This window comes from Carassius carassius, chromosome 11, assembly GCF_963082965.1.
Source record: "Carassius carassius chromosome 11, fCarCar2.1, whole genome shotgun sequence".
Lineage (NCBI taxonomy): Eukaryota > Metazoa > Chordata > Actinopteri > Cypriniformes > Cyprinidae > Carassius > Carassius carassius.
The window spans coordinates 16,154,283-16,180,514 of record NC_081765.1 but is presented as its reverse complement, the minus strand read 5'-3'; the positions used below and the strand labels follow the sequence as shown (position 1 = coordinate 16,180,514).

General features: G+C 39.4%; 2 protein-coding genes across 17 annotated transcripts in view; one reads left to right on the top strand and one right to left on the bottom strand.

Annotated features, from left to right (window-relative positions):
- The first annotated feature begins 3,835 nt into the window (after positions 1–3,835).
- On the top strand, positions 3,836–5,963 carry LOC132152891 (zona pellucida sperm-binding protein 4-like). Of its 16 annotated transcripts, none has more exons than XM_059561852.1 (9): positions 3,836–4,179; positions 4,318–4,470; positions 4,546–4,733; positions 4,808–4,905; positions 4,977–5,134; positions 5,205–5,397; positions 5,470–5,617; positions 5,699–5,771; positions 5,848–5,963. In XM_059561852.1, exons 1-9 carry the CDS (start codon positions 3,858–3,860, stop codon positions 5,922–5,924), a joined length of 1,410 nt encoding a protein of 469 aa, XP_059417835.1. In that variant the 5' UTR covers positions 3,836–3,857; the 3' UTR covers positions 5,925–5,963. The 16 variants fall into 16 exon arrangements, with proteins under 16 accessions (XP_059417835.1, XP_059417831.1, XP_059417828.1 ...); XM_059561848.1 differs by having other exon boundaries at positions 4,300–4,470; XM_059561845.1 differs by having other exon boundaries at positions 4,261–4,470.
- Positions 5,964–11,759: 5,796 nt separating this feature from the next.
- The window catches only part of LOC132152880 (integrin beta-5-like), a 37,776-nt gene continuing 23,303 nt past the window's right edge, over positions 11,760–26,232 (bottom strand). The window contains exons 11-15 of the mRNA XM_059561818.1: positions 16,836–17,058; positions 14,955–15,055; positions 13,440–13,559; positions 13,062–13,228; positions 11,760–12,554 (exon numbers count right to left, since the gene is read on the bottom strand). Coding sequence (XP_059417801.1) covers positions 12,456–12,554; positions 13,062–13,228; positions 13,440–13,559; positions 14,955–15,055; positions 16,836–17,058 — 710 coding nt within the window. The 3' untranslated portion in view covers positions 11,760–12,455. The remainder of the gene's footprint in view (positions 12,555–13,061; positions 13,229–13,439; positions 13,560–14,954; positions 15,056–16,835; positions 17,059–26,232) is intronic.

The window sequence follows — 26,232 nt, the reverse complement described above, 5'->3', positions numbered from 1 at the left end:
AATGGCAAAGAGCATATTAAACATATTTTAAAATAAGATGTTAAATTAGAAATCCATACTGAAGGTCTTTGGGACCCCAAACATAAAAAACCAATCAATCTTAGCAGAAACTGACCGACTTGGACTCTTTTAAATTCTTCTATAACTGTAAACTGTAACTTATTTTTGCAACAGAGACAGTTAAGAATAATTGCTAGCAGACTTCACACAAAAAATAACCCCCTCTGTTAAAGTCGTGAATTTAATCACTTATTTCCGTTCCTCCCTCTCATGATTTAATGCCATACATAACCTGTTACAATGTCCAGCTCACTTTGTGGTTTCATACAGTCAGTTTCTAGTCTGTGAGTCTAAGACGTGCGTACACACCCTGGAATACATCATGAAAACTGCCAAAAAAAAAAAAAAAAGTTCTTCCAAGAACTTTGGACATTTGTCAGCCTTATAATTCATTATATTAATTGTGGCTTGTACACCATAGTTTGTTATAAAAGCTAGTGAAGAAATTATTAGATCACGATTACTAAATTACTTCCAGATTTACAGTTTAAAGGGCAGGGCTTTATTATGTGCATGTAGTAATGTTGTAACCATAGACTGCAGGGTTGTAACTCTTTCTTTCCTAAAAGTGGATAGGAGACAGAAAAAAATGTAGTTGTAGTGTGCGTAACTGAGAAAAAAAATACAGCTGGATATGACTTAAATACTACCATCTGCTTGTTTGGGAACAAACCAGCTATGACACACTACTGCAAACAAACTTATTTCAAGAGCTGTTCTCAGTCTGCAGGTCACGTGAAGACGTGTCTTTGAGCTGCTCAATTGCATCAAAGTATAGAATTTTATAAAAAATATTTTCTGCCTCATTGAAGAGACAGAAGCAACAGTTTGTCCCGAAGTGCACACAAACAAGAGGATCCAAAAGCAGTGTTTTATTAGGGTAATCCAGAATCATAAATCAGCCAGGCAAAGGTCAAAATACAGAAAAGCAGTCCAAAACAAGAAACACGGCAAAAACCAGGGAACACGAAAATACCGGGTGACATTAACCAAGGACTCCATAGCAATGAGAGAAACAAACAGGGTATATATAGACAGGTGCAAACAATGTGAGTGGGAACAGCTGTGTGCAATGAAGTGATTAGTCCAGATAAAGGCTTGTGAGAAATGCAGTACTGAAGTGGGGTGAGGATATGGGGAAGTGAGACCTCTAGTGGACACCCAGGGATACACAGACCTGACACTGTGACACAGTTTTCCCAGCATTCACCTTGTTCATTCTGTGTTTGTCCCTCACCAGTGTCCCATTGACACTCGTAAGGTTTTGTCAGAGAGCGGTGTGATAATCGGCGGTATGTCCATGCTGCCTGTGTTCCTGCACCGATCCCTATCTGAGATCCGTTTGCTTGTGGAGAAACTTAAGTACCGCGATGCTCCGGCTACCAAGAGCGTCCAAATCCACAGTCCACCTGCTAAACCCAACTGCACCACCTGGTTAGGAGGTGAGCAAAGAAAGGCACGGCCGAGGCTTTGAGACGCCTGTCCTCTGCATGGGACGAGAAGAGTTTTATAAAGCAGTAGTGACAATGAAGATTTGCTGAAAATGAGTTTGTTTCTTCATCAGGTTTGTAGAAACGTAGCATTGCATCAGTGTCTCAGCGATGGATGCCCTGCATGAATGGGTGTCGCCAGAATGAGAGTAAAAACATCACAATAATCCACTCCAGTCCAGTCCAGTGCATCAGTTCACATCTGGAGAAGAAAAAAAATTAAAGCGTTAAGATGTTTTTAACTTCAAACTATTGCTTCAGGCTAAAATAGGAGTTCATAATCCCAGTTAAAGGTGCCATAGAATGCATTGATACGATATTTTAAATGATATCTACATAAAATGTATGTGGCTTGGGTAAGGGAATAAATTCTCCAGAAACGGGTTTACATGTCCATTTACAAACCTAGGATTTGTTCCTAGAATTATTTGGAAGGGTCATGAATAATAATGTTGAGCTCTGCTCTGATTGGCTGATTCATGGCACAAATCTTTTCTGTCCAGCGTGAACGATGGAGAGATTAGGCATCCAACCTGATATGTCTGAGCCTTTATCAGACAAAGATACAGATTTTAAGAGATTTTGAAAGAATTTTTAGCGTCCGAGTGAAAGAGGCTTGAGAGAGTTTTCGGTGAAGATGTGGACTGCCTCTGTGTTGCTGCATTTGTCTTTTCCACTTTTTTTGACACTTTAGAAAGTTAATAAAGTAGGACGTTGCAGTTTAGGGTCAGTGATATCTTTATCTATCTTAATTGCTAAATATTTGAAAACATTTCGGTTTATTTTTTATTTATTTATCAGTTTTAATAGCAATATCTGGCAACATTGCATCGATGTGCAGGTCTGGCTGGCCTAGAACATGGGCTGGTAAACGTTATGCAAATGTTGGGGGTGTAAACATTAATGATCCTTACTGTAACGTCACAGTCGGTGTTATGTTTGGATTCGCCTCTTTTTCAGTGGACTATTTCAGCACGAGATTTTCAATGGTGTTTGAGGCTCACGATATTTCACAATCATTTCCATGTACATAACTTTTATTCAACTATGCCAAGGTAAATACAGTTTTCCATTCTGTGGCACCTTTAACAGAAATATGTTCAAATATCATTTTGCAAGCTTTTCCATGAATTTATTAAAATTTTGATTTTTGAATGTTCACTGGACATCCAGCTTTTTCTTTTTTTTATGTTTTTTCCTGGTTATGAGAATGTTAAGGGAACATTTGATAATTTTCCAAACATTATGGAAACGTTACTTTTGAATGTTCTCTGAACATTGTGAAAAAAGTTGTAATATTTAAAAAGATTCTATGAATAATGTTTTTGTGCCAACGTTTTGAGAACACTATTAAAGAGCGGATAACTTTGAATGACAATAAACACACAATTGCAATGCTAATTGACCTAGCTTGCATCACGGAAAAAATAAACATTCCAAAATTGGTGTTTGCAGCTGGGGTCTTCTATTGTACTTGTCCATTAAGTGTCAACTTGTCATGTTAACTCAGATTGCTCTTTTCTTTTTCTTTCTTTTTTCTTTTTGCAGTCATGTTTTACTAAAGAAAGTTTGAGGTCTGATCATAAAGAATAAAAGGTTGTTAGGGGTTCTCTTTAACAATGTTTTTTTTTTTGTGGTTTCAATAAACTTGCTGACAAACTTCTATGGATTCTATGGAATTATTTCCCCCAAGGAATCAAAAAGGTCAATTTGGAGAAAAAAAGTCAGCAACCTTGAGATATTAGCGAACTGTGAGATAGATCAGTCGTGACATAAATAGTCAAAATGACCTTTTTTTTTTCTCTATTTATTTTTATTTCTTGTTATTCTGTGGTGGAAATAAGCTTCCATATACTTAAAATCATTTACTCCTTAATATAGTATTTTCCTCATATTTGTAAGAGCACACTTGTCTGCGGGGAGTGGTAAGGACAACGGCACCAAAGAAACACCTCTACTTTTGGCAAGTTCCAGTTAACATTGGACTTGAACCATTCTTATTTGTTGTCAGTATGACATTGGACTCAAGAAACACCATATTAACGGAATTTGAGAACAAATTACAATCAGATAAGATAGTAAGATTTTTCAAATTCAGTTTGTGCATTTATGTTCAAAATAGGAAAACTATGAATTCTATCTTGAGATCCATTGAGAATCACCCAGCTGCATAAGCTCCCCTTTCTGCAACTCATGCGATCCATGAGTGTTAATGAAGAGGGAGGGACTATCGTTAATTGGCTCAAATCTGTAGAATACAAAAAGACCAAAGGGCAGTATCTCTACATTGTGTTTAACTGTAAAACAATGGCTGGAAGTTGGTATTTGGGTCAGATTTTGCTGGTTTGTGCTTTCTGTCATGCTGTTCCACACTGGAGTAAATCGCTTCAGGATATTCAATCTCTGATGACCCAGCGGTTTCCGCTTCAGAAGCCAGTTCAACAACCAAGTAACCAGCAGGTTCCTCAGCAGTTTCCACTTCAAAAGCCAGTTCAACAACCAACTTACCAGCAGTTTCCACCTCAGAAGCTAGTTCAACAACCAACTTACCAGCAGTTTCAGCTTCAGAAGCCAGTTCAACAACCAACTTACCAGCAGTTTCCACTTCAGAAGCCAGTTCAACAACCAACTTACCAGCAGTTTCCGCTTCAGAAGCCGGTTCAACAACCAACTAACCAGCAGTTTCAGCTTCAGAAGCCAGTTCAACAACCTAAACCTCAGTTTCCGCTTCAGAAGCCAGTTCAACAACCTAAACCGCAGTTTCCACTTCAGAAGCCAGTAGTGCAGGCAGATCCCCTTGATAAATGTGCTGTAGCTGATTCTGAGCAGATCCAATGTGGTCTACCTGGGATCAGTGGTGCTGAGTGTGAAGCCATCAACTGCTGCTTTAACGCCCAGCAGTGTTTCTATGGGAGGACGGGTAAGTGTTCTCAATCTTATTCAGTTAGTGTTAAACTGATTCTCTGCATTAACCTGCTCTTGTACCTTGTTCTAGTAACTGTCCAGTGTATTAGAGATGGTCAGTTTGTGGTAGTGGTGTCTAGAGACGTTACTCTGCCTCGACTGAGTCTGGATTCGGTTCATCTACTGGGTGGAAACGACCCACCTTGTGCTCCTGTGGGGTCCACACCTTCCTTTGCCATATACCAGTTCCCTGTGACCGCATGTGGCACGAGTGTGATGGTGAGCAGCTGCTACTGGTTTTATTCTGTATTTGCTTCTGAGGGACTGGATTCTGCCACTGCTTCTGTTCACAGGAGGACGGCGGATATGTGGTGTATGAAAACCGAATGACCTCCTCCTATGAAGTGGGGATTGGACCATATGGTTCCATCACAAGGGACAGTCATTTTGAGTAGGTGATCTATGACTTGGTGTGAACATTAGTCTCTGATAAATGCTACAAGCTCGCTGTGTGTTGTCCAGGTTTCTCTTCCAGTGTAGATACTCTGAAACTTCTGTGGAAGCTCTGGTTGTTGAGGTCAACTCTGTTCCTCCACCTCCACCAGTAGCTGCTCCTGGACCTCTCAGGGTGGAGCTCAGACTGGCCAATGGCCAATGTGTCACCAAAGGCTGTGCTGAAGGTAAGGTCTTGTCCTGTGTCTGCCTAAAGCCTTACAAACTTGAGTCTGGTTAAACCCCAGTGTTCCTCAGGGGATGAGGCCTACACGTCCTACTACAGTGACGCTGATTATCCCATCACAAAAGTCCTGCAAGAGCCTGTGTATGTTGAGGTGCACATTATGGAGAGGACTGACCCCAACATTGTCCTGATGCTGGGACGTTGTTGGACGACTTCAACCCCCAGTCCACTCAGTCTCCCCCAGTGGGACCTTCTGATCGATGGGTGAGTGTACAGCCCATCTTTATCCCGCTAGTCTGCTGGGAGACCCTTTCTAACCTTCTCTTTTGTCTTCAGATGCCCTTACCAGGACGACCGTTATCTGACCACACTGGTTCCAGTGACTGGATCATCTGGTCTTCAGTTCCCAACCCACTACAAGCGCTTTGTTGTGAAGATGTTCACATTCGTAGACCCAGCCTCACTCGCTGCTCTGCAGGAAACCGTATGCCCCTCCCCCTTACTTGAATATTTTGTATTTACTAATTGTGGGTTCTATGACTTGAGCCTCTTTCTTCCCTGTCAGATATTCATCCATTGCAGTACAGAGGTGTGCCATCCATCATCTGGCTCTTGTGAGCAAAGCTGCACCAGGAAACGTGAGTTCCCGCTTTCTCTTGACAAGAGGAACTGAGCATTTTGGAAGCGTTCTCACTTCTAACTCTTCTCTTTCAGGAAGAGATACTCCTATCAAGGCTGTCTCTGGGGAGCAGACTGTGGTTTCTAGTGGAGCAGTTACTCTGGTCATGTAAATCTAGTCTTTAATAAACTTTGCAGAATCCGGTATTAAATGCCCGTCTTGCCAGGTTTTTTTTTTTTCTTTCTCACTATTAAACCAAGGTTCCACAACCTTTTTGTAAGATTGTGCATTCTGAGTCCTTTATCCATCCTCCAGTTGCTAACCTGGAGCAGAACAAGGTTCACTTTTAAAGGGTTAATTAACAATGTTTATCCCATCCAAGTGCACGTACACATTTTGCGGTGGAGCAATTGGTGGTCTGGTGTCTTGCACCTCAGTAGAATAGTCACAAGTCTGACTATTCAACCATTGGGCTAAGACTCAACCACCACAACTTGTGGGTCATATTCGATGCGTCTGTCAGTCCTCCTAGTACTATCTACCTGTATGGGGAAAGATTTGGTTGCAAGATGGGCAGTTGTGACCTAAAGGTTTAATACTCCATACCAGTAGGGAATGTAGGTTAGGGATTGAATGAACCGTGCTCCCTTCCACTTTCAATACACCCAGTTGCTCCCCAGGCATGACAGTGACTGGTTGCAAACTGCACTGGGTGTGTTCACTGCTTCTAATGTGCATGCAGTAACTTGGAAGTGTTAAAATTGGAGGACCATTTCAAGTATGGGTTGCCATACTTTGCCTTAGCTGTCCGGTCAGTGTTGGTTTTTAGAGTCCTATTTTATAAGCACTACTTTCCCACTTCACACAAAAGTGATGGTGGCAAGTAAAATGATTTCTTAGCATGTTTAGCTGAGAGGAAAAAATCTTGGAGCCAATCCTTCTGACAAGAAACAAATTACAATACATATTTCAATAAATTTGAGGCACTTTTATTTCCTCATGCGTAAAAGGCTAACCTGCACCCTGGGGCATAATATTTTGGGCTATTCCGAAGGCAGCGTTGGAAAATATGACTTGAAGAAAAAAAAAAAGTGGTTTCCTAAAAAACTACTAGACACCAGTAGGAGCTGGTGATGAAAAATTCAACGTTTAATTGGAGTATACTGTATTGAAGTTTATTTGTATTAATTGCATTTAATGCACATAGTAGGCTGTATGTTATAGTCTAAATAGTAATACATTTAAAATACATTAACAACTGATTTTGGAGAACACCCTTAAGTTGAAATTAAAATTATTTTACATGTACTTTAGTATATTGATAAATATATAAAAATAATTGAACTTATTTAAAATACAATAACATTATGTAAAATGTATGTTTAAGTAATACTTAAGTGCACTTTATAATAAAGTATGTTAAGACCTATTGTGATTTTGAAGTGTAATCTCTTTAAGTACACAAGTTCCCTTTAGTTTAAACTATATGATATTATCTGCAAATTCACTTTTAAAAAAGTATACTTTTAAGATTGGAAGTACACAAGTACACTTTTAATACAATTAAGCACACTTCTTTTTCACAAGGGAACCTTTCGTTCTGGAGGAGGGAAGCAGAATTTAACATGGTGACATGTTATTCCATGACCTAACATCCTGCTTCAGTCTACTCCATACAGCAAAGACAACACCAACACCCCCAGACCCTGATCCTCCAGTTATATGAGTCACATAAGACTCTCACCTCTTCCTCTTCTGATTTAAAGAAATAGTTCACCAAAAATTAAAATTCTGTCATAACTTTCTAAACCTGTAGCTAACATATACCTCCAGAAAATCTGCAACACATGACACTAATTATATTGATTACATTTATATACCCTATCACAATTTAACCATGAAAACCAGCATAATGACACTTTTTGTCTGTGAAAATGCACTACGTCACTTCATCCAGTAAATGGTGCTATAGGACAGAGCACGGGGGCCGTGGCGCACATCACTTCCATATTCACTTCCATTAACAAAAGACATCACCAAAAAGATCATTATTTGTCCCATAAGAACGTTGTAAATAGTTGTTGTCGTTGTTGTGTGTGTGTGTTTTAATTGTTCTTATATTTGATTTAGTTACAAAAGTAGCATCACTGTTTACTGCAAATATTTATGTTCAAAAGATGTATTATCTAAAGATGTATTATGTAAAACCTTGATTAGCTGGACCAGGTATGTTTGATTAGGGTTGGAGCTAAACTGTGCAGAGCTGTGGCCCTCTAGAAATTGAGTTTGAGACCAATGATCTAGACTGTCTATACTAATGTAAAGTCATCTCTGGTCAATATTGCTCAATTTCGAAACCATGCGAAGGTTAACATGAGCACTGTGCATCACAGTCAGCGTTTCATAATAAACATAAAGAAGCTGACCGCATTAGTCAAGGTTCTAAACAATCCCTAAGAGAGTGACTGTCAGTCAGACACAGACAGTCAGTCAGTCAGACAGACACAGGTTCAGTAGGTGTGTAAGACAAAATAAATGAAGGAGGTAAGAGTCTGGCAACAGTGATGCAGAACATTCCATGCATTCCATTAAGGCTCAACATTCACAGTTATCACTATGATGTGGCATCATTATAGGACACTGACACAATTGGCACATCTAGATGGCTAGAAAACGCCATGATGTGTAATTCTCCAGTTTAACTAAAATAGACTACTATTCAAAAGTTTGGGGTGAGTACGATTTTTTTTTTAAAAAAGAAAGAAATTGATGTCAGTAAAGTAATTTTTTTACAAAGTGTTTCTATTCCATATAAATTTTTTTCAACATTGATAAGTTGATAAATTTCGATATTGATGAAATTTTTCTTGAGCAGCAAATCAGCATATTAAAATGATTTCTATAAGAGGTCATGTGACACTTAAGACTGGAGTAATGATTCTGAAAATGTATCTTTACATCGCAGGAATAAAGTCCTTTTTAAAATATATTTCAATAGAAACCCCATCAATGGAAAAGCAGTTGTTTGTGCAAAAACCTGATGTTATACAGCATGATCTGAGAATGATCTAAAGAGCATTTTGTGCTTTAGTAACTAAAAAATCATAACATCCATGTCACAAACTTACGCCCTTATTTGATTAGTCACCTAAAAATAGTTAATAATCATAAATTTGCTTTGTAACTTTTGCTTAAGACGGTCTGTTTATTTTTAAGGAAATAAGAAATAGATTTGGTGAAAAAGAGAGGGATCTCATGAGAGAGCAGTAGATCAGGCCTTCGGTCACATCTGTTGCTGTTCAGCTCCTAATGACTTAACTCAGACATTACACCTAACACACAAACCTGCTTTCTCTTCCTGTATTCAGAGCATGACTACATGACTTCACTTCTGTCTGAATGCTCTGAGTGTTGACACTGGCTCGCAGCTCCGGAGGAAAACAACATTTTAGTTCCTAAACACTGGGAACGTGATTTATGAGCAAGCTTCAGGGTTGACATCCCAACAGGGAAGAACCACTGGAGCTCCTTACATATATCTGTATTTTTACATGCAACTCTCATCTCAAAATGTCAGCCATGGCCGTGTTGTGTGGCAAGAGAGCAAGGAAATAGTGGCAGTGTGACCACATGGTGGTTACATTTGATTTAGAGAAGGATTTAAATTAACCATGCAAAATTTGACAACAAATATGACTTCTGCATGCACAGAAAAACTGAAAATGTAAAGCCCCCCTGCATGCCTTTGTTTGGATAGATGGCAGACCACCCACCAGACCTGATTAAATACTCTGTAAAATGTATTAGGGACATGTGGTTTCACAGCTAAGCAACACTGAAATCGGTTTTCAATTAGGTTCAGAAGGCGTTTGCACTTTCCCCATCACAAACACAGCTGCTCTCTGGAACCTGAGGCCTTTGACATGTCACCAAACACACACACACACACACACACACACACACACACACACACACACACACACACACACACACACACACACACACACACTGGCTGGTTTATATTCCCAGTTTTCCTCACTGCAGGTAAAAACCCTTCTACACCACATAACCCACATGTGAAGTACAAAACAAGCTGCCTTCACAGGAGTCAAAGCATAATATGACAAAGAAATGGTACTAAACAAACTTAGCCCATTAAGCCCCTCGCCCACTCCAGGTGCACGGCCCTCTTAGATCAGAGGCTTCTGTCACCTCGTTGCATTAAGTCAGATTTTCCTGTCAGCTGTCAGAGAGTTGCTTGTGTCATTCCCTGCTGTACTGACATGGTTTGTTAGCATCAAACAAAAAGACCTTAAGATTATAAGTATTAGTTTTTGCACACTTCAGCTTCAGTCTTCATCTCTTCAGTCCAAATATAAATGACTAAAGGTGTAACTGAATTCTTGAAGGATTAAATGCATGTTGCAAGTCACTTCTGTCAGAATGTCATTAAGCAGAGATTCATATCACATTATCTGTTAGGTCTGTTAGTCTGACTTTGAATTTGTCAGTGTTGTTATTCTGTGTACCCTGTGATGCTATTGGCTGTTTTCAGATGCTGCTGTCATCTTCTAATCTTCCTGACTTCCATTGTTATCTATGTAAACATTTTGGGCAGATGCATTTGACAGTTATACCCGCATCTTGCTTCTTTTGCTGTGACCCATATATGACACCTAGTTCTAAAAACATGGCGCTCCTGCTAATAATTCAACTTTAGACCCCGTTTTCTTTTTTTTTTATTCCACTGAATTTAAATGCAATAACATGTTCTGTGAACTTGATGAAACTCTTGTCTTCTAGATATATTTCTTAACTAAATCAAATTAGATTTATATCTGACAAAACTTCAGTTCTGTCTGCTGAACTGACTCAAGCTGAATAACATTGTCTTTTTTAGAGCTCCATATGGATTAACTGAATTTATTTCATAATTGAGGAACTGAAATGAATCAACACTGAACTGTTGTGAGCTGAACAATGACACTGTTGTCTTGTTATAGCTGTTTGACAGCAGTTCCAATTATATATTTTTGTGCATTTGTTTAAAAAAATTACTCTTACACAAGTTTCTTATATAATTCTTAGTCCTAAACGGTCTACAGATCATCAAAATTCAAAATTCATTCACAGCAACTGCCTTTCATAATGCTATTACTACCAAACTTTTCATTGGACTCTCTTTTCGTTCACATTGAAAACAACTATGATTTAACTCAACTTATTTTAAGGGTTAATCAGTGAATCATTTGGCATCTATACATTTCTAGAGATATGGATTTTGTAGAATTGCAATTACCAAAATGGATAACCAAGTAAAATTAATTAATGTAACAGTATTAGCAATTTAAAACAGATAAGAATCACAATGTGTGTATAAGAGAGAAAAAGAGAGAGATTTGTGCTAAATTTACACAGAGCAAAATACAATCAATAAATGTGTGTCAGTTTGATCAGACACATCTGAATAAAGAGATGGATGGCATCAGCGTTTTACATTACAGTATGCCGCGTGGGCCTTACTATGGTAGAGACGGTCATGTTATATCTTCATCACACTGCACAGATAGTATTACAAACTTTTTGGATACTATGTCAGTTATTCAAGTAATGAAAAAGTAATCGTTAATAGTACTCAATTGAAAGATCATTGTTGTATTTCAGTGAATAATAGTCTCAACTTATTACATAGATCTTCTGTTTTGAGACAATGATGATGTGGACTGAAATGATTTATAACCAGTGAAAAGCATTAGATATTGTAGTTTCGAAAGACTGACTAGCAGTGTGATCAGTTTGGATTTTTGTACACCTTGTGTAAAACATGCACCAAAAATGAGATAAGACTCAAGCATGACTTGAATGACTAAGTATCAGGATGAGGTCAGTCTCAGTTCTTTCTGGCAGCTGGTGTCCAGTGGCTAATTTTTTTATTTAGTCCAGGTCCTGGTGGGATGGGTGTGGAGCTTCTAAATGTAACTTTTTCAAGAAAAATCAAGACACTTAAATTATCATCAGGCAGAGTTATTGCATCACAACGTATATTTACAAATCCTCATGAAAATGTGCAACCTGTGGCAATACACAAAAGACTAGCATTTCTTGCTTTACTTTATAAACCTCACCTTAATATACAATGTGCAAAACAAGAGTTAAGAGAATATTTGCTCTGGTTAGGTTAGTATTCATCTCTACGTTAAAGAGTTGTATAATTTAGCATTTTCTTCATGGCATCTGACTACATGTAGTAAAAAAATTATGTCAAATGTGTAATGGCTGGGAAAGGCACACTGTTAAAAATATACACTTGAAAATGTCTTTTTCCCTATGAAACAATGCACAGCAAATCCATCATAATGTGCAGGAGGTATGATTAGAACCGAACAAAAATTAGGTATTATATTCAATCAAGCACTCCATAGTCTATCGCTCATGGAGGTTTCTGGAAAAGGCCGGTAAGCCCTGCCAACTCCAACTAGTCAAGCAAATTCTCTTCTCAAATTCGGCATGTGTTCATCTGCTACTCGTCAATAAAATGTCATTACCAAAACCGCATAAAGATCAGTTCCAATCCTCAGGAACTACATGCCTCAAAATAATTTTTACACTGCAAAAGACCACAGCATTTGCTCTGTCTCTGTCCTCCACTGCAGAGGTGCGCTGGACAGGTCCTGCCATGTCCCCCAGTCCAAATACAGGTCGATCAGTGGACTCCTCCATTGTATGACTTGATACTATGCATATGGAAATCAGTCTCCACTGGGTGAGAGCGGATGGACTGCTTATAAACAGGATTAGATGCCTAGAAGGAAGACAAGGAGAGAGACGGAGTAGTAAATAGGTCGGATGGGTTCATTGAAATGCACACAGTTAGAATGGCAGAGCGAACTGAGTCTTTGAACCACAGCCTTGGAATGATCATTATGAATGATGTTATCCAGAAGGCCTCATGGTTTCAATCATTGCATTTTGAGTTGCCAGTTCAGGCTATTTGCATTTTAAATAACTTACATACAGTGCTAAATGAATGCATTAGACTGCAGCTAGACTACTGTTCAATAGAAAGAAATCAATACTTTTTACATATGTTACATAAGATTTGAATTTCAAATAAATTCTGTTCTTTTGAATGTTTATTAAAAAAAAATCCAGACCCCCCCCAAAATATATTAATCAGCACAACAACAAAAAATCCTAGCAATACTGGATCCTCGATTAATGGAAATCGTCTTAAGAAAATGTTTTGTCACAAGTATTGGATTTCTGTATTTCTTATCAAATTTATTGCAGTAGATGGACTAAATCTCACCATCTCATATCGCGCCCGTGAACGTGCACTCTGGAAGCGTGCAAACTCGCGGCGGTCGTGGACGGTGATGACCAGTTTCCAGAGGGCTAGCAGCACAATGCCCATCAACAAGATGCTGCCAACAACTGCCAGGAGCACCGTCATGGCATCTGGGGCTACAGCACATTCTGTAAACACATAAAATATATAAATACATGGCCATAATTTATGATATGATGTACATTCCCATTAGAAACAATGTTTGTATTAGAAATGACAACACAAATATAACTTTTGGTCTGACCATTTCTTCTCTTATACTTCCCAAAGATGAGTGTGCTTAACATGATTCTGAACACAGTTTTTTAGTGAGGTAGCTGTGAAGTGCTAAATCCTGACCTGGCTCTTTAAGCGTTGTGAGGACCGACTGGCCGTTGGCATGTTCAGAGTAGGTGAACTTCATCACACAGTCATTCTCGGTCTTATACACACATTGAACAGTGTTGGAATCATCAGTTTCTGAAACAGAAAGACGTTGAGTAAAAGAGGAGTTTAGTTTAAAAAAAAAAAAAAAAAAAAAAAAAACTGGCTCAGGCAATAAAATGAGAAAGGCATGGTGAACCAATAGCATAAACACTGAAATTATTGTTGGACCAGACCCTGCATTCCTCAAAAAGTACCCAGATTAATCAAGAATGTTTAAATGTTGTCATAATTAAAATACCCAACAGACTAGGAAATCTCTCCCTTGTCAACAGTCATTTAACTAAGGACTCTCTCTCTCTAAAAGAGCTGGATGTTTCCTGTATGCACACGTGGAGTCCATTAAGGAAGTCAGCTGACTGAAACTGCAGAGAAATGTTGTGAAACATCGAATCCATGATGCCTTCTAACACAATTAAGGGTGACATGGAAAGGCCTTAAAGAGTTCACAAGCATCCTGAATGTTTCACTTCAGCAAAGTCCAACTTCATATTGCTCAACAATAAACATTCATTCATGCTTCCTAGACACATGTAAAAAAAAAAAAAAATCCTCCTGCAATAAAACAGGTTATAAAAACCCTGGAGAAGTTCTCATAAACTTTATTAACAGCTTTCAGACTTTAATAAAACCTTCAGAATTATAAATAAATAAAGAAAATGTACAAAAATATAATAAATACAAATATCTATATACACAACAAAAATAAACATCTTATTGGCATTCTAAATTAGTTTTGTGCCTTTCACATGTTAGTGGTTTGTGGTTTAATAGCAGGGGTTGGGAGGAAGAGCAGTAAACACAGGCTTTCACAGTGGGACACAGAACAGTGTTACTGAGATGTCCAGACTACCATTCTCCAGATAATAACATAAACAGAGCTGGCCTTGAGTCATCATAAACTGTGCTTCACCCTGCTGTGGGTAACACATTCATGACCTGGAAGCACAAACTGTAGTGCTCTAGTAACAGTGTGTCCTGATGAGAGGAACTGATCTCTCAACTGAGCTCCTGATAACTGCTGCGTTCAACTTTTCTCTATGACTGAATTTAAGGAAGATGTATGTTAAGCAACCAGTGTGGATGAAATGGGTTGAAAGTTAGTGTGTGCATGTTCAGAGAATGTTCCCATCTCATTACCAGTTTTTAACTATTCCCATGCATTACATAGCAAAGGTTAACTGGGTAAAGTTTTAGCATGCCATTCTTTTCTCAAATGAGTCAATTGAAGTACTATATTTACTGAACAGTAAATTGACAGCGGAGCATAACTATACAAATAAAATAGATTTGTTCTTTAGCTTAAACAATCCATATATGTATTTGTATCTGAGAAAGAAGTGTGTTTGTGTAGGGTGGAGAGATACAGTGTTAGAGAAGCCACCCCAAAACATCATTCAGTGTGCCAAGTGTTTTTGAGTGTGCACTCACTGAGTGTTTCCACGGTGATGATCTCATCCTTGCACATGCGCTGACAGGTCTGGTTATCGGCCAGTCTCCCAGAGTTAAAGAGACGGCACTCGATGCATTCCCTGAGAAACATTCAAACTACAACTATCACAATAGGAAAAAAACTGAAAAGATTGAATCTAAACAAAAGTCAGTGATGAAGGAAAGACATCTGCCAGTCAGCACTGAGGAGTCTAATGGAGACCATATGTTGGTTTATGTAGCGCAAATAACAACTCTGCTGACATATCTTGGGGCATGCAACCTAATACACTGTTCTGACAGTATAGCAACAGCATTTAAACATACATGCTAACGTTAGAGTTTAATTGTTAAAGAATAGCTTTCTAGAGGATTATGCGTGTGTGTGTGTGTGTGTGTGTGTATGTATATATACATATATATATTCGTACCGGACCGTTTCGGTACAGGGCTTTCGTTACGGTGCACGTGTGTACCGAATGACGGAGTGCAATATTTTGTGCGCGGAACATAAGTACATTTTCGTGTTTCCAAACGAACCTATTAAGTGGCGGAAGTCTCCACGTTCAGCACAAATCCCGCCCTGCAGCTGATTCTAAGGCCGGCGACACACTGGCTGCGTGGCGAAAGCGTCTCAGCTGCGTGGCGTGTCCGTTTTTAATTCGGCTCCCATGTTAACAGGTTAGAGCTTGCAGACTGCCTGCGTTATTATACGCGCATCTCAGGCGCGGCTCGAGCCGCGCGGAAAACGCGTGCATGCTAGAAATAGAACCGACGCCTATTTTTTCACGCGACACGCAAGCATGTTGGAAGCTTTTCCAGGCAAAATAGAATAGGAAAATATGTTTATATGTCATTTTGTACACAAATACATATTAATTCATGACACTTTGATGTTTGAAAGTCTATAGGTTGACATAAATTCAGATATAAATGTAATTTAAAAAATAAATTAATAATTATCGATTTTCAAATATTGCACCTGTCAAACATAGTCTATTTTGCCGTCAATACTGTTGACGGTGTCCTTTATCAGTAGGCTTTATATTTATGCTCATCATGAAGTATAGATATTGTTGTCATGAAGACAAGAGCCTGGTCTGTCGGTGGTCTCCCTCTATGTCACCTACAGCAGCAGGCACGGCACGGTTCTGGTGAAGCAGGCCTACAAGCTGGGATTTGTAATGCTGCACTGTAATCATAGTTATTTATTTATATTTTTCATGATTTAAATTTTTTTCATATTTATATTTTATTATATGATATTGGTTTGAGACTGAGAGTATTTTATTTAGTGGAGAACTTTGCAGCTGTATTTTATTTCTTATTCTTTTTTCATTTTATATATTTTATTAAAAAGTATTTTAAAAAAAAAGTGTATAGTATTAAACAACCTGCAGTTTAATGTTTGCATTTCTTTCCCTTACTGTACCGAAAATGAACCGAACCGTGACTTTAAAACCGAGGTACGTACCGAACCGTGATTTTTGCGTACCGTTACACCCCTAATATATATATATATATATATATATATATATATATATATATATATATATATATATATATATATATATATGTGTATACAAATAACAATGTTAAATCTTACAAACCCCAAACTTTTGAACTGTAGTAGTGATATTATCTGTTTTATTGATTATATACTGGAATGCCACTAGTATGTAGATACAAAATTTTATGAAAAGGCAGTTTCAATTTAAAGTAATATAAGGATGAACTGAGAAGAAACTGTATGCTAAAAATTCCCATTGGAATTTATTTACAACAATGTATACACTTTTAAAGACAAACTTCACATTAGAAATTGGAAATACTTTTGAGTTTAACTTATTTAAGTTAGTTTCAGCATTCTTAGTTTCATACCTCTTTGTTCCACAAGCATCTGGACAGGTGGGACATTTTTCACATGTGTCCCCAAATGCCCCTGGCTCAGTGCACTGGCACCGCCCACACACACAGCTGCCCCGCCCGCTACAGATCTTGCCTTCATCCGACACACAGGAAGTCGTTTCTGTAGAGCAATTACAGTTGTCTCCAATATAACCAGCATGGCATTTACACTCACCGCAGTGGCATTCTCCGTGGCCTGGAAAACAGGAAGAGAGACAGAGAGAGGGGTTCAGAAAAACGTAGACACTGCAATTTTGTATCAAATGGCTGATTTGTTTAAAAATGTTGCATTAATAATTGTGGTTAACTCACTGCCATAGACAGGAGGTATGAACAAAAAGACTTCTCAGAAAAACAATACTATCCACACAACTGCACACAGTGAGAATGAGAGCATGCATATAACCAACAGTCACTGACATTAATGGAAACAATTGCATAACATATTTCTCTGTCACAACACAAAGATGGCTGCAGTCTCCTTCTCTGAAGTCTCTCGGTCCACGGCTGTGCACATTCCAGTGGACTGATTACAAGCAGATCTCCTCACTCCAACACCAAGGATTCTTGGCTAGCGTCTTCATTAATGAATGTGAGCAAAACTCTTTTTGTGTTTTGAAGTAAATGTGCCAATGTGATTCAAATTTGGCAGCAATAACTCAGGTGAAAGTCAATATTCTGATGTAGTACTGTATGTGCGAAAAACATGAAGGGTCTTGCAGCCAACATGATTAAAAAGAAAGACACGCTTTCATGGCAAACCAGCTGTGAACAGATAGAAAGCAGCGGTGAACACTTGGTATGCCATCAGCTGTCGCTGCAGCCTCACACCGCTGACTGCACAAGAACTTGAAATTGCTGGGAAAATTGAGCGCACATGCTCCAAAGTTGCAGTTTTCATGCATGTGTAGTCCAGAGAGGTCATATTAGCTTGTAGGAAAGATGAGGAGATCTGCATTAAAAGTTATTGTTCACCCATGAATGAATGTTCTTTCATTATTTATGCACCCACATTGTTGCATTATTTAATTTTTTTTCTTTCCTGTAAAAGTAGAAATTTTTGAAGACCTTCATGCAGCTCTTTATACATTTCATAATGACCCAGGGCACTGCCGTGGAGACTAGGGGTGCTGAGAATGCTGGAGCACCGCTGCTGACTGCTGTTTCTCTGCACTGGAATTTAAGATGACACGGCTTGAATTTTTTTGCCCCTACATTTTTAATTTCCACTTTTGCTCATAAAATTACTTTAAAGATTGTTTTGTTTGTAATTGTTGTTTAATGTGGTTTGTGACTGGAAACTGAAAGCTTTTGGCCATTGGATCAGAGCACTGTCAATCACTGCCTGATTCGCTGCATATCGTAGCCTCTACATTTGATAATGCTCAACACCATTGGTTTGAAAGCTGTCAGTGCTTTGTAAAGGCTCTTTAACCATGTCAATAAAGCTACTTGAATCTGAATTTGCCAGCTGACTGCGATGCAGTTTTTTTTTTTTTAAACAAGAGGAAGATACACAATGCCCACAGACCGCCTCCGTTCATGGTATGTAATTAATTATATATTTTATAATATTGCCCTGGTCACACAGAGCCAAAATTTATTCTGATAACTTTCATGTGACTGATCTCCCCGTTTCTAGTATGAGTAACAAAATGCTTTCTCTGTGTCCAGATTTGACTCCAATAATAATAACTGACACTTCAAAATCAACATTTAAATATTACAACATTAAAAATATCTTAAATTGTGTTCTGAAGACAAACAAAGGTTTTACGGGTTTGGGACGACACAGAGGTAAGGGATTAATGACAAAATATTAATTCTGTGGTGAAGTGTCCCTTTAAATGTAGTATGTATTCTGTTTGAAATACTGAAAAACCTTTACTGAATGAATGAACCTCTGAACGGATCTGGTAATGAACAAAGACATGTCAAGGCATGTTCTCCACACCTGTTTTCTAAATCTCTTTTTAAAGGTGTGTGTAGCATCCATAGGCTTCATGGTCAACGTTTTAATCACAGATTTTCAGAACGGACATTCTTTAAATTTAATACACTGACCTAGAATATAAAGCCATCATCTAAATGCAAATAAAATAAAAAATGCTAGAGAATCAATGCAGACATGCTCTCCCAGCATTCCTGAATCCAGTCTTTTATTTAGGTCACCGAGTAAATGTGCTGTTGTCATGCCAGAAAGGCAGATCCATGCCTCATGGGAATGAGCCTCAGCCCATTTCTACCACAATCCCTGTTAAACTAGACAAATTCACACATGAGCGAGTCTAAAGCCATGCTAGCACTGATATATGACAATTACCATTGACCTCAAGTATCAGGTTGATTTAAGGGTGCAAAGTTTCACAGTCAACACAGAGTCTGTGCTTGTAAAATGCAGTTTGAGTAGCATAAACATGAGCTCTACTGCCGTGAAGTCAACATGAAGGGCATAATTATCTTTATGTGATGAAATGTCCTTTTTTCCTGCGTTAAAAAACTAAAATATGACCGATTGAGCTCAGTAAAGTGGAAAGTATTTGGTAAAACAGACCCTCCCTGGATCAGAACGTCGCTCCAAACGGGATGAAAGAGCCAGAAGAAAACTGGCCAGAGAAACTGGAGACCAAGAGGCCTACAGCAACTGTGAAGCAGTTTATGACAAAGAGCAGTCATTGTGTGCATGTGACAACAATATCACATTCTCAACAGATATGGTTCATATGGGAGGGTTGCAAGAAAAAAAAGTCACTCCTCAAGAAAGGCCTCATGCAGTCATGACCGAGCTTTGCAAAAACACACATTGAAGATTCTGAGGCAGATGAGACTAAAATGTAATTATTTGGCGTCAGAATATAACTGCATTCCTCCAGTAAAGCATGGAGGTGAATGGTCAATGACCTTGCATGGCCTAGTCAGAGCCCAGACTTAAACCCCACTGAAAAACAACTGTAATTAAAGCAAAAGGTGGTTCAACAAAATACTGACAGAAAGGGTGATTTTCACTAGGATGTTATAAGTTGCACTGTGTGCATAATGTAGTTTGCAGAAGTGAACAGACTTGCAGACTGATGCCAGATCAGATTTATAAAACATGATGTGGTCATAGCTTGTGGTTGCTCTGTCTTTCCTGTGGTGGCAAACTTTAAATAGATCCTCCTTTGGATCTGAAAAAAAACTCAGAACGATCGAGTGGCAGTGGCAATCTCTGCCACATTCTAGTTCTACCCAGTGAGGAACCACCAGCAGAACACAGTTCTGCTCCAGAGACATCTCACTTCCCTGTCTGGAGCTGTGAGAGAGAGAGCCCTTTTTAGAAACGCTGATCAAACACTAAGCAAGCTACTTAAAGGTTAGTTCACCCAAAAATCTAAATGATGTCATTAATGACTCACCCGCATGTCGTTCCAAACCCGTAAGACCTCCGTTCATCTTCGGAACACTGTTTAAGTTATTTTAGATTTAGTCCGAGAGCTTTCTGTCCCTCCATTGAAAATGTATGTACGGTATACTGTCCGTGTCCAGAAAGGTAATAAAAACTTCTTCAAAGTAGTATATGTGACATCAGAGGGTCAGTTAGAATTTTTTGAAGCATCGAAAATATATTTTGGTCCAAAAATAACAAAAACTACGACTTTATTCAGCATTGTCTTCTCTTCCGGGTCTGTTGTCAGCAAGTTCACAACACTGCAGTGTAATGTTATCCGGTTTGCGAAAAAATCATTAGATTTAATTGGTTCTTCTTGAACAAGTTCACCAAATCGAACTGAATAGTTTGAAATGGTTCGCGTCTCCAATAAGCATAAATCCACAAATTACTTAAGCTGTTAAATTTTTTAACGTGGCTGACACTCCCTCCGAGTTAAAATAAACCAATATCCCGGAGTAATTCATTTACTCAAACAGTACACTGACCGAACTGCTGTGGAGAGAGAACTGAAGATGAACACCGAGCCGAGCCAGATAACGAATGAAAGATTGACTCGTTCTCGAGTAAAGAACAGGTTGCATCGGTTTTCGGATCACCAGTAGTGATAAGAAGTTCGGTTCTTTTCCAGTCAATAAACTGGTTGAAAAAAACAGTTCTTTTGCACTCTACGTAATGACGTCATTGGCGATGATTGCCTGTCATTCAAGCCTTTGGTTTACCCGCGCTCATAACATTAGATGGCGGCGCGAACACATCGCAAGGCTCAGTGTCTTACCAGATTTTGGAAAATAGTGTTCATTTACCTGGTTATTTCATTCGTGTTCGCGCGATTCAGTTATGGGAACTACAGCTATAGTAAACAGTCACTTTTTGACATCAACAAATGGTGTTCCAACATAGTTTTAGATCATCCTTTCCACTTCAGTGAATTCCCGCCGGAGCTACTGAGATCACCGCGGACAAGCGGATCACTCGTACCGATTGGAAGTGCTCGGTGTCGGCGTCGAGACCGTAAACAAAGATGGGGAAAGCGTGGAGGGCTCGTGCTAAGCCAAGGCTAAACCCACATCGACCAGCTCTGCCCAGCATCTTCCTTGCCAATGTACGGTCTCTGATGAACAAGATAGACGAACTAAAGATCTGGACCCTCACACATAAAATGGCTTATGGACTGCAATGTTATGTTTTTCACTGAAACATGGCTCTGCAACGATGTCCCAAACAGCATGGTGCATATGGATGGACGCTCTTTCTTCAGGGCTGACAGAGTAGCAGCAACTTCTGGTAAAAACAAGGGTGGTGGAGTATGCATTTATGTAAACAAATCATGGTGTAAAGACTCTGTCATTGTTGATACCTACTGCTCTGCTGATCTGGAGTTCCTGATTATCAAGTGCAGGCCGTTCTATCTACCACGTGAGTTTACTTGCATTGTTGCTGCTGCAGTTTATGTACCTCCGGACATTAATGCTAACGTGGCTATGAAAGAACTTTGTGCTGCTATTAGCAAATTAAAACCCTGCACCCGGATGGAGCCTTTATTGTTGCTGGGGAGTTCAATCACTGCACTTTAAGATCTGTTCTCCCTAAATTTCATCAAAATGTCTACTGCACTACAAAGGGACATAAAACATTGGACCACGTTTATACTAATGTGACTGATGCCTACAAAGTCACACCCCTCCCCCACCTGGGTCAGTCTGACCACCTCTCTTTGTTCCTGCTCCCAAAGTATACCCCGGTCATCAAATGTGTGGAACCTACAATAAGGACTGTTAAAATCTGTCTGGAAGGTCCTGACTCCATTCTCCAACATCAATTCCAGCACACAGACTGGAGTGAGTTTACTACCCAGGCCACCACAAACTCTCAAATTTACATTGACACTTACACCTACTCTGTCCTGCAGCACATCAACAGACGTGTGAGCAAAGTGACCACACACAAAAAAATAAAAATTCTCCCCAATCAGAAGCCCTGGATGAACAGAGAGGTTCGCCTCCTGCTCAAAGCAAGAGATGCAGCCTTTAGGTCTTGAGACCGGGAGGCTTACAGCTCAACCAGAGCCAACCTGAGGAAGGGTATCTGCCAGGCCAAACTCACACAAACAGTAGATTGAAGAACACTTTAATTCTTCAGACCCCCGGCGTATGTGGCAAGGCATACAAACGATCACAGACTACAAACCACCTAACTCTGTGCCCCCCTCCAGCTCTGCCTCCCTCCCAGACAAGCTCAATCACTTTTATGCTCGTGTTGATCAAAATAATAAAAAGATCTCACTCAAAGCAGAGCATCAACCCAGTGAACTGCCTCTCACACTCTCCACATCAGATTTTTACCGTACTCTGCATAAGGTGAATGCACGGAAAGCAGCTAGCCCTGACGGAATACCTGGTCATGTGCTTAAAGCCTGTGCGGAGCAGCTGGCTGAGGTCTTCACAGACATTTTCAATCTGTCCCTGGCCCAAACTACTGTCCCCACTATCTTCAAAACCTCCACCATCGTACCAGTACTGAAACACTCCACTGCCTCGGTCCCTAATGACTTCTGTCCTGTTGCACTTACCCCCATCATTGCCAAGTGCTTTGAGAAACTGGTTGCATCCCACTTAAAATCCTGTCTCCCTGCTTCAGTAGACCCATTCCAATTTGCCTATCGCAACAATAGATCAACAGAGGACACCATCTCAACGGCACTTCACTCTGCCCTCACCCACCTGAACAGTCAAAACATACATGTGAGAATGCTGTTCATAGACTTAAGTTGTGAATTTACTACAGTAATCCCCTCCAAGCTGATCTCCAAGCTCAGCCAGCTTGGAATCAGCACACCCATCTGCAACTGGATACTAGATTTTCTGACTTACAGACCTCAGTCTGTTAAGTTAGATAACCTCTCATCCTCCATCATCACCCTGAACACCGGCGTGTCACAGGGCTGCGTACTGAGCCCTCTCCTGTACTCCCTGTTTACCCATGACTGCGTTCCTGTTTATGGCTCCAACATCATAACCAAATTTGCAAATTACACCACGGTGGTAGGTCTGATCAAGGATGATGATGATTCAGCCTACAGGGATGAGATGCAGCACCTGGCTGTGTGGTGTGCCACCAACAATCTAGAACTAAACACCCAGAAGACAAAAGGTGATCATTGTGGACTTCAGGTGGACTAGGAATCATGCACACACCCCATCTACATCAATGGAGCTGTAGTGGAGCGTGTGTCGAGTTTCAAGCTCCTTGGCATCCACATCTCAGATGACCTCACATGTTCCCATAACACCTCCACCCTGGTCAAAAAGGCACAGTAGCCTTTACTTCTTACGGAGCCTTAAGAAAGTTCACCTGAGTCCAAGGATCTTTGTGGAATTGTACCGCTGTACCATTGAGAGCATACTCACGAACTGCATCTCAGTATGGCACAGCAATTGCTCCGCATCTGACCGCAAAGCACTCCAGCGGGTGGTGAAAACTGCTCAACGGATAACCGGCAACCAGTTAACTTCCATTGAGAAAATTTAATCACAAGCGCTGTCTGGGCAGGGCAAGAAACATCATCAAGGATGCCTCTCACCCTAACCATGGACTCTTCACCCTCCTTCCATCCGGCAGGCGTTACAGGAGCCTATGCTCTCGCACTAGTAGGCTCAGGAAGAGCTTCTTCCCTGAGGCTGTGACACTTCTGAACTCCACACCACCAATCTAACCTGCACCTGCTCTTTTACTGCACTGGTCACAGTATTTTACATACATATATTTGCACTAGGGCTGCAACTAACGATTATTTTGATAATCGATTAACCTGTCGATTATTTTAACGATTAATCTTTATGTACTTATATTTTAGTTTTGCCCATTTTTTTCCAATTAAACTATTAACAAAGGGTCTCTATCATTCAACATAGACTTTTTAGAGATTTTAACCATTTTGCATTGTCATATCCTCATCAAAAATATACCTGGAGTTTTGTTTTATTATGTGCTAGTAATCCTTTGTCAAACTCTTCTGCAATCAAAACACTGACCCATACTCTAGCAAATTTCACAAGGAGATTTCAAATAATGTTTTCACCATGGCAGTCCTTAAGAGCTCCTAAAGTAGTTTAACATCCCGAACAAAGCTTATTAAGGAATCTTTCAAAAAATATTTTCATGAAGAATAAGAATAAAACAGAATAAATTTGCAGTACATTGCATTTTATTATTTTTTTTTCCTGTAAACACACAACTGGGAAACAGCTTTATAGCTTATGCTGTGAAATTGTAAACAATCCTTCGAATAAAGTGCCAGTGGCATGAAACCTGAATGGAACTCACAATTTAAAGTAAAATCCATCAGAAGGTTGTCCAGAAAAAAAAAAATTACACACAAAAAACCTGCTGTGTGAAAAAGAGCAGTGAATACTTAGAAAAAAGGGCATTTCAAATACATTTAAACATTTACCTCTCTCATTCAGTCATAATTAGGCTGCAAGACTGAATTATGAACTGGTAAACGACAAACTGATCACAGAAAATGTTTGTAAATCTTTAAATGTTAAATGTTAAATGTTAAAAAGCAATGTTATTAGCTTTTTAAAAGTCTTAAACAGTTAAACAGTTCAGTAGTGCAGAGTTTACAGGTTACTCTTCTTTTTTGAAGGCTCAAAGTAAAACTGCGGTCAACTTTGGATGACTTCGTTCGATTAGTTTTATCTTCTGCTTTTTTCTTTTTCTTTCTCAAGCTTACTCCACTGCCGTCTGTCTCCACCATCTTGCTGAATGCTGCAGACGCAGTTCGGGAAGCACGTGACATAAAACGAGGCCAGCTATTGGCTATTCGCTACTTCTCCTGCTGTACTGGCTGAATAAAACCCTGCGGTGGCTCATTACTGCCACACTTTGGTCACCGCAGATTTAAAATATGCACAAAATGAGCCGCTTATGGCAAATAAAAGTTGTTTAGCAACTAATCGATGACTAAATTAGTTGACAACTATTTTAATAGATTAAATCGATTAGTTGTTTCAGCTTTAATTTGCACTACTCATATTTTGCACAGACTGCACACTATTCTTGCCATTACTGTAAATTGTCTAAAGTTGTTAATATACAAAGCACAGTAGTGCTGCAACGGCACGGCGACATCATCTATTAAGTCGACTACAAAAATACGTAGATGTGCGTGAAATGCGTCACACTGTTTACATCTCGCATAATGGCATACTGGGAATGGAGAAAGTTGCATTCTATCACAAAAACAGATACCACTGTTATCAAAAGTATGGGAATACTTTAAACAGAGGCCAAATAAAATGGCCCTTTGTTCCCTTTGCAAAACCGATATGGTGTACCACGGCAGCACAAATGCGATGCACGAGCACCTCAGAGGAAAACATCCTGGCTCTCTCCGTTGTTACGGTTTAACTGGTTAACGGCGATTCTAAAAGCACAAACTGATGTGATATTATTAAGTGTATAATAAACGCAGACTTGATCATTGCATGATTCTGATATTCTTGTAAAGATTACAAGTTATTGGTATGATCACCCGTAGCGGCTGAAGTAAGGATAAAATAAAAAATGAAGTAAGTCTGTGTTGGCGCTGGTTTCGAACACGCGTTAGGGGCGTTCACATATCACGCCTAAAAACGCTTTCTCCTTCTTTCCAAAGCGCTCGAGCAGTTGCGCCCCTGGGGCGTCTGCCATTGCTAAGAAACCATGACGCGCTCTCTCCATGAAGACGCGGAAATTTCAGCAATGGATAAATGGATTTGCAGCACAAAAAAATAAATAAAAAAATAAATCGCTTGCAGTAGCTCTGTTACTAAATTTATTTCAAAATGGCAATCCATATACAGCTATGATCAGCAGTTCCTTCATCTTAGCTGTGCTTTCAACGTTGTTACGGGAAAGGATGAAGCTGATTGGTTAGTTCTTGTTACATGACCCGCG

Excerpts from the sequence above, each read along its gene's own strand:
- LOC132152891 (XM_059561841.1), top strand. The coding sequence starts at position 3,858 with ATGGCTGGAAGTTGGTATTTGGGTCAGATTTTGCTGGTTTGTGCTTTC. Across the intron at positions 4,906-4,976 it reads ACAAGGGACAGTCATTTTGA|GTTTCTCTTCCAGTGTAGAT; the intron begins GTAGGTGATCTA and ends TGTGTTGTCCAG. Across the intron at positions 5,772-5,847 it reads GCAAAGCTGCACCAGGAAAC|GAAGAGATACTCCTATCAAG; the intron begins GTGAGTTCCCGC and ends CTTCTCTTTCAG.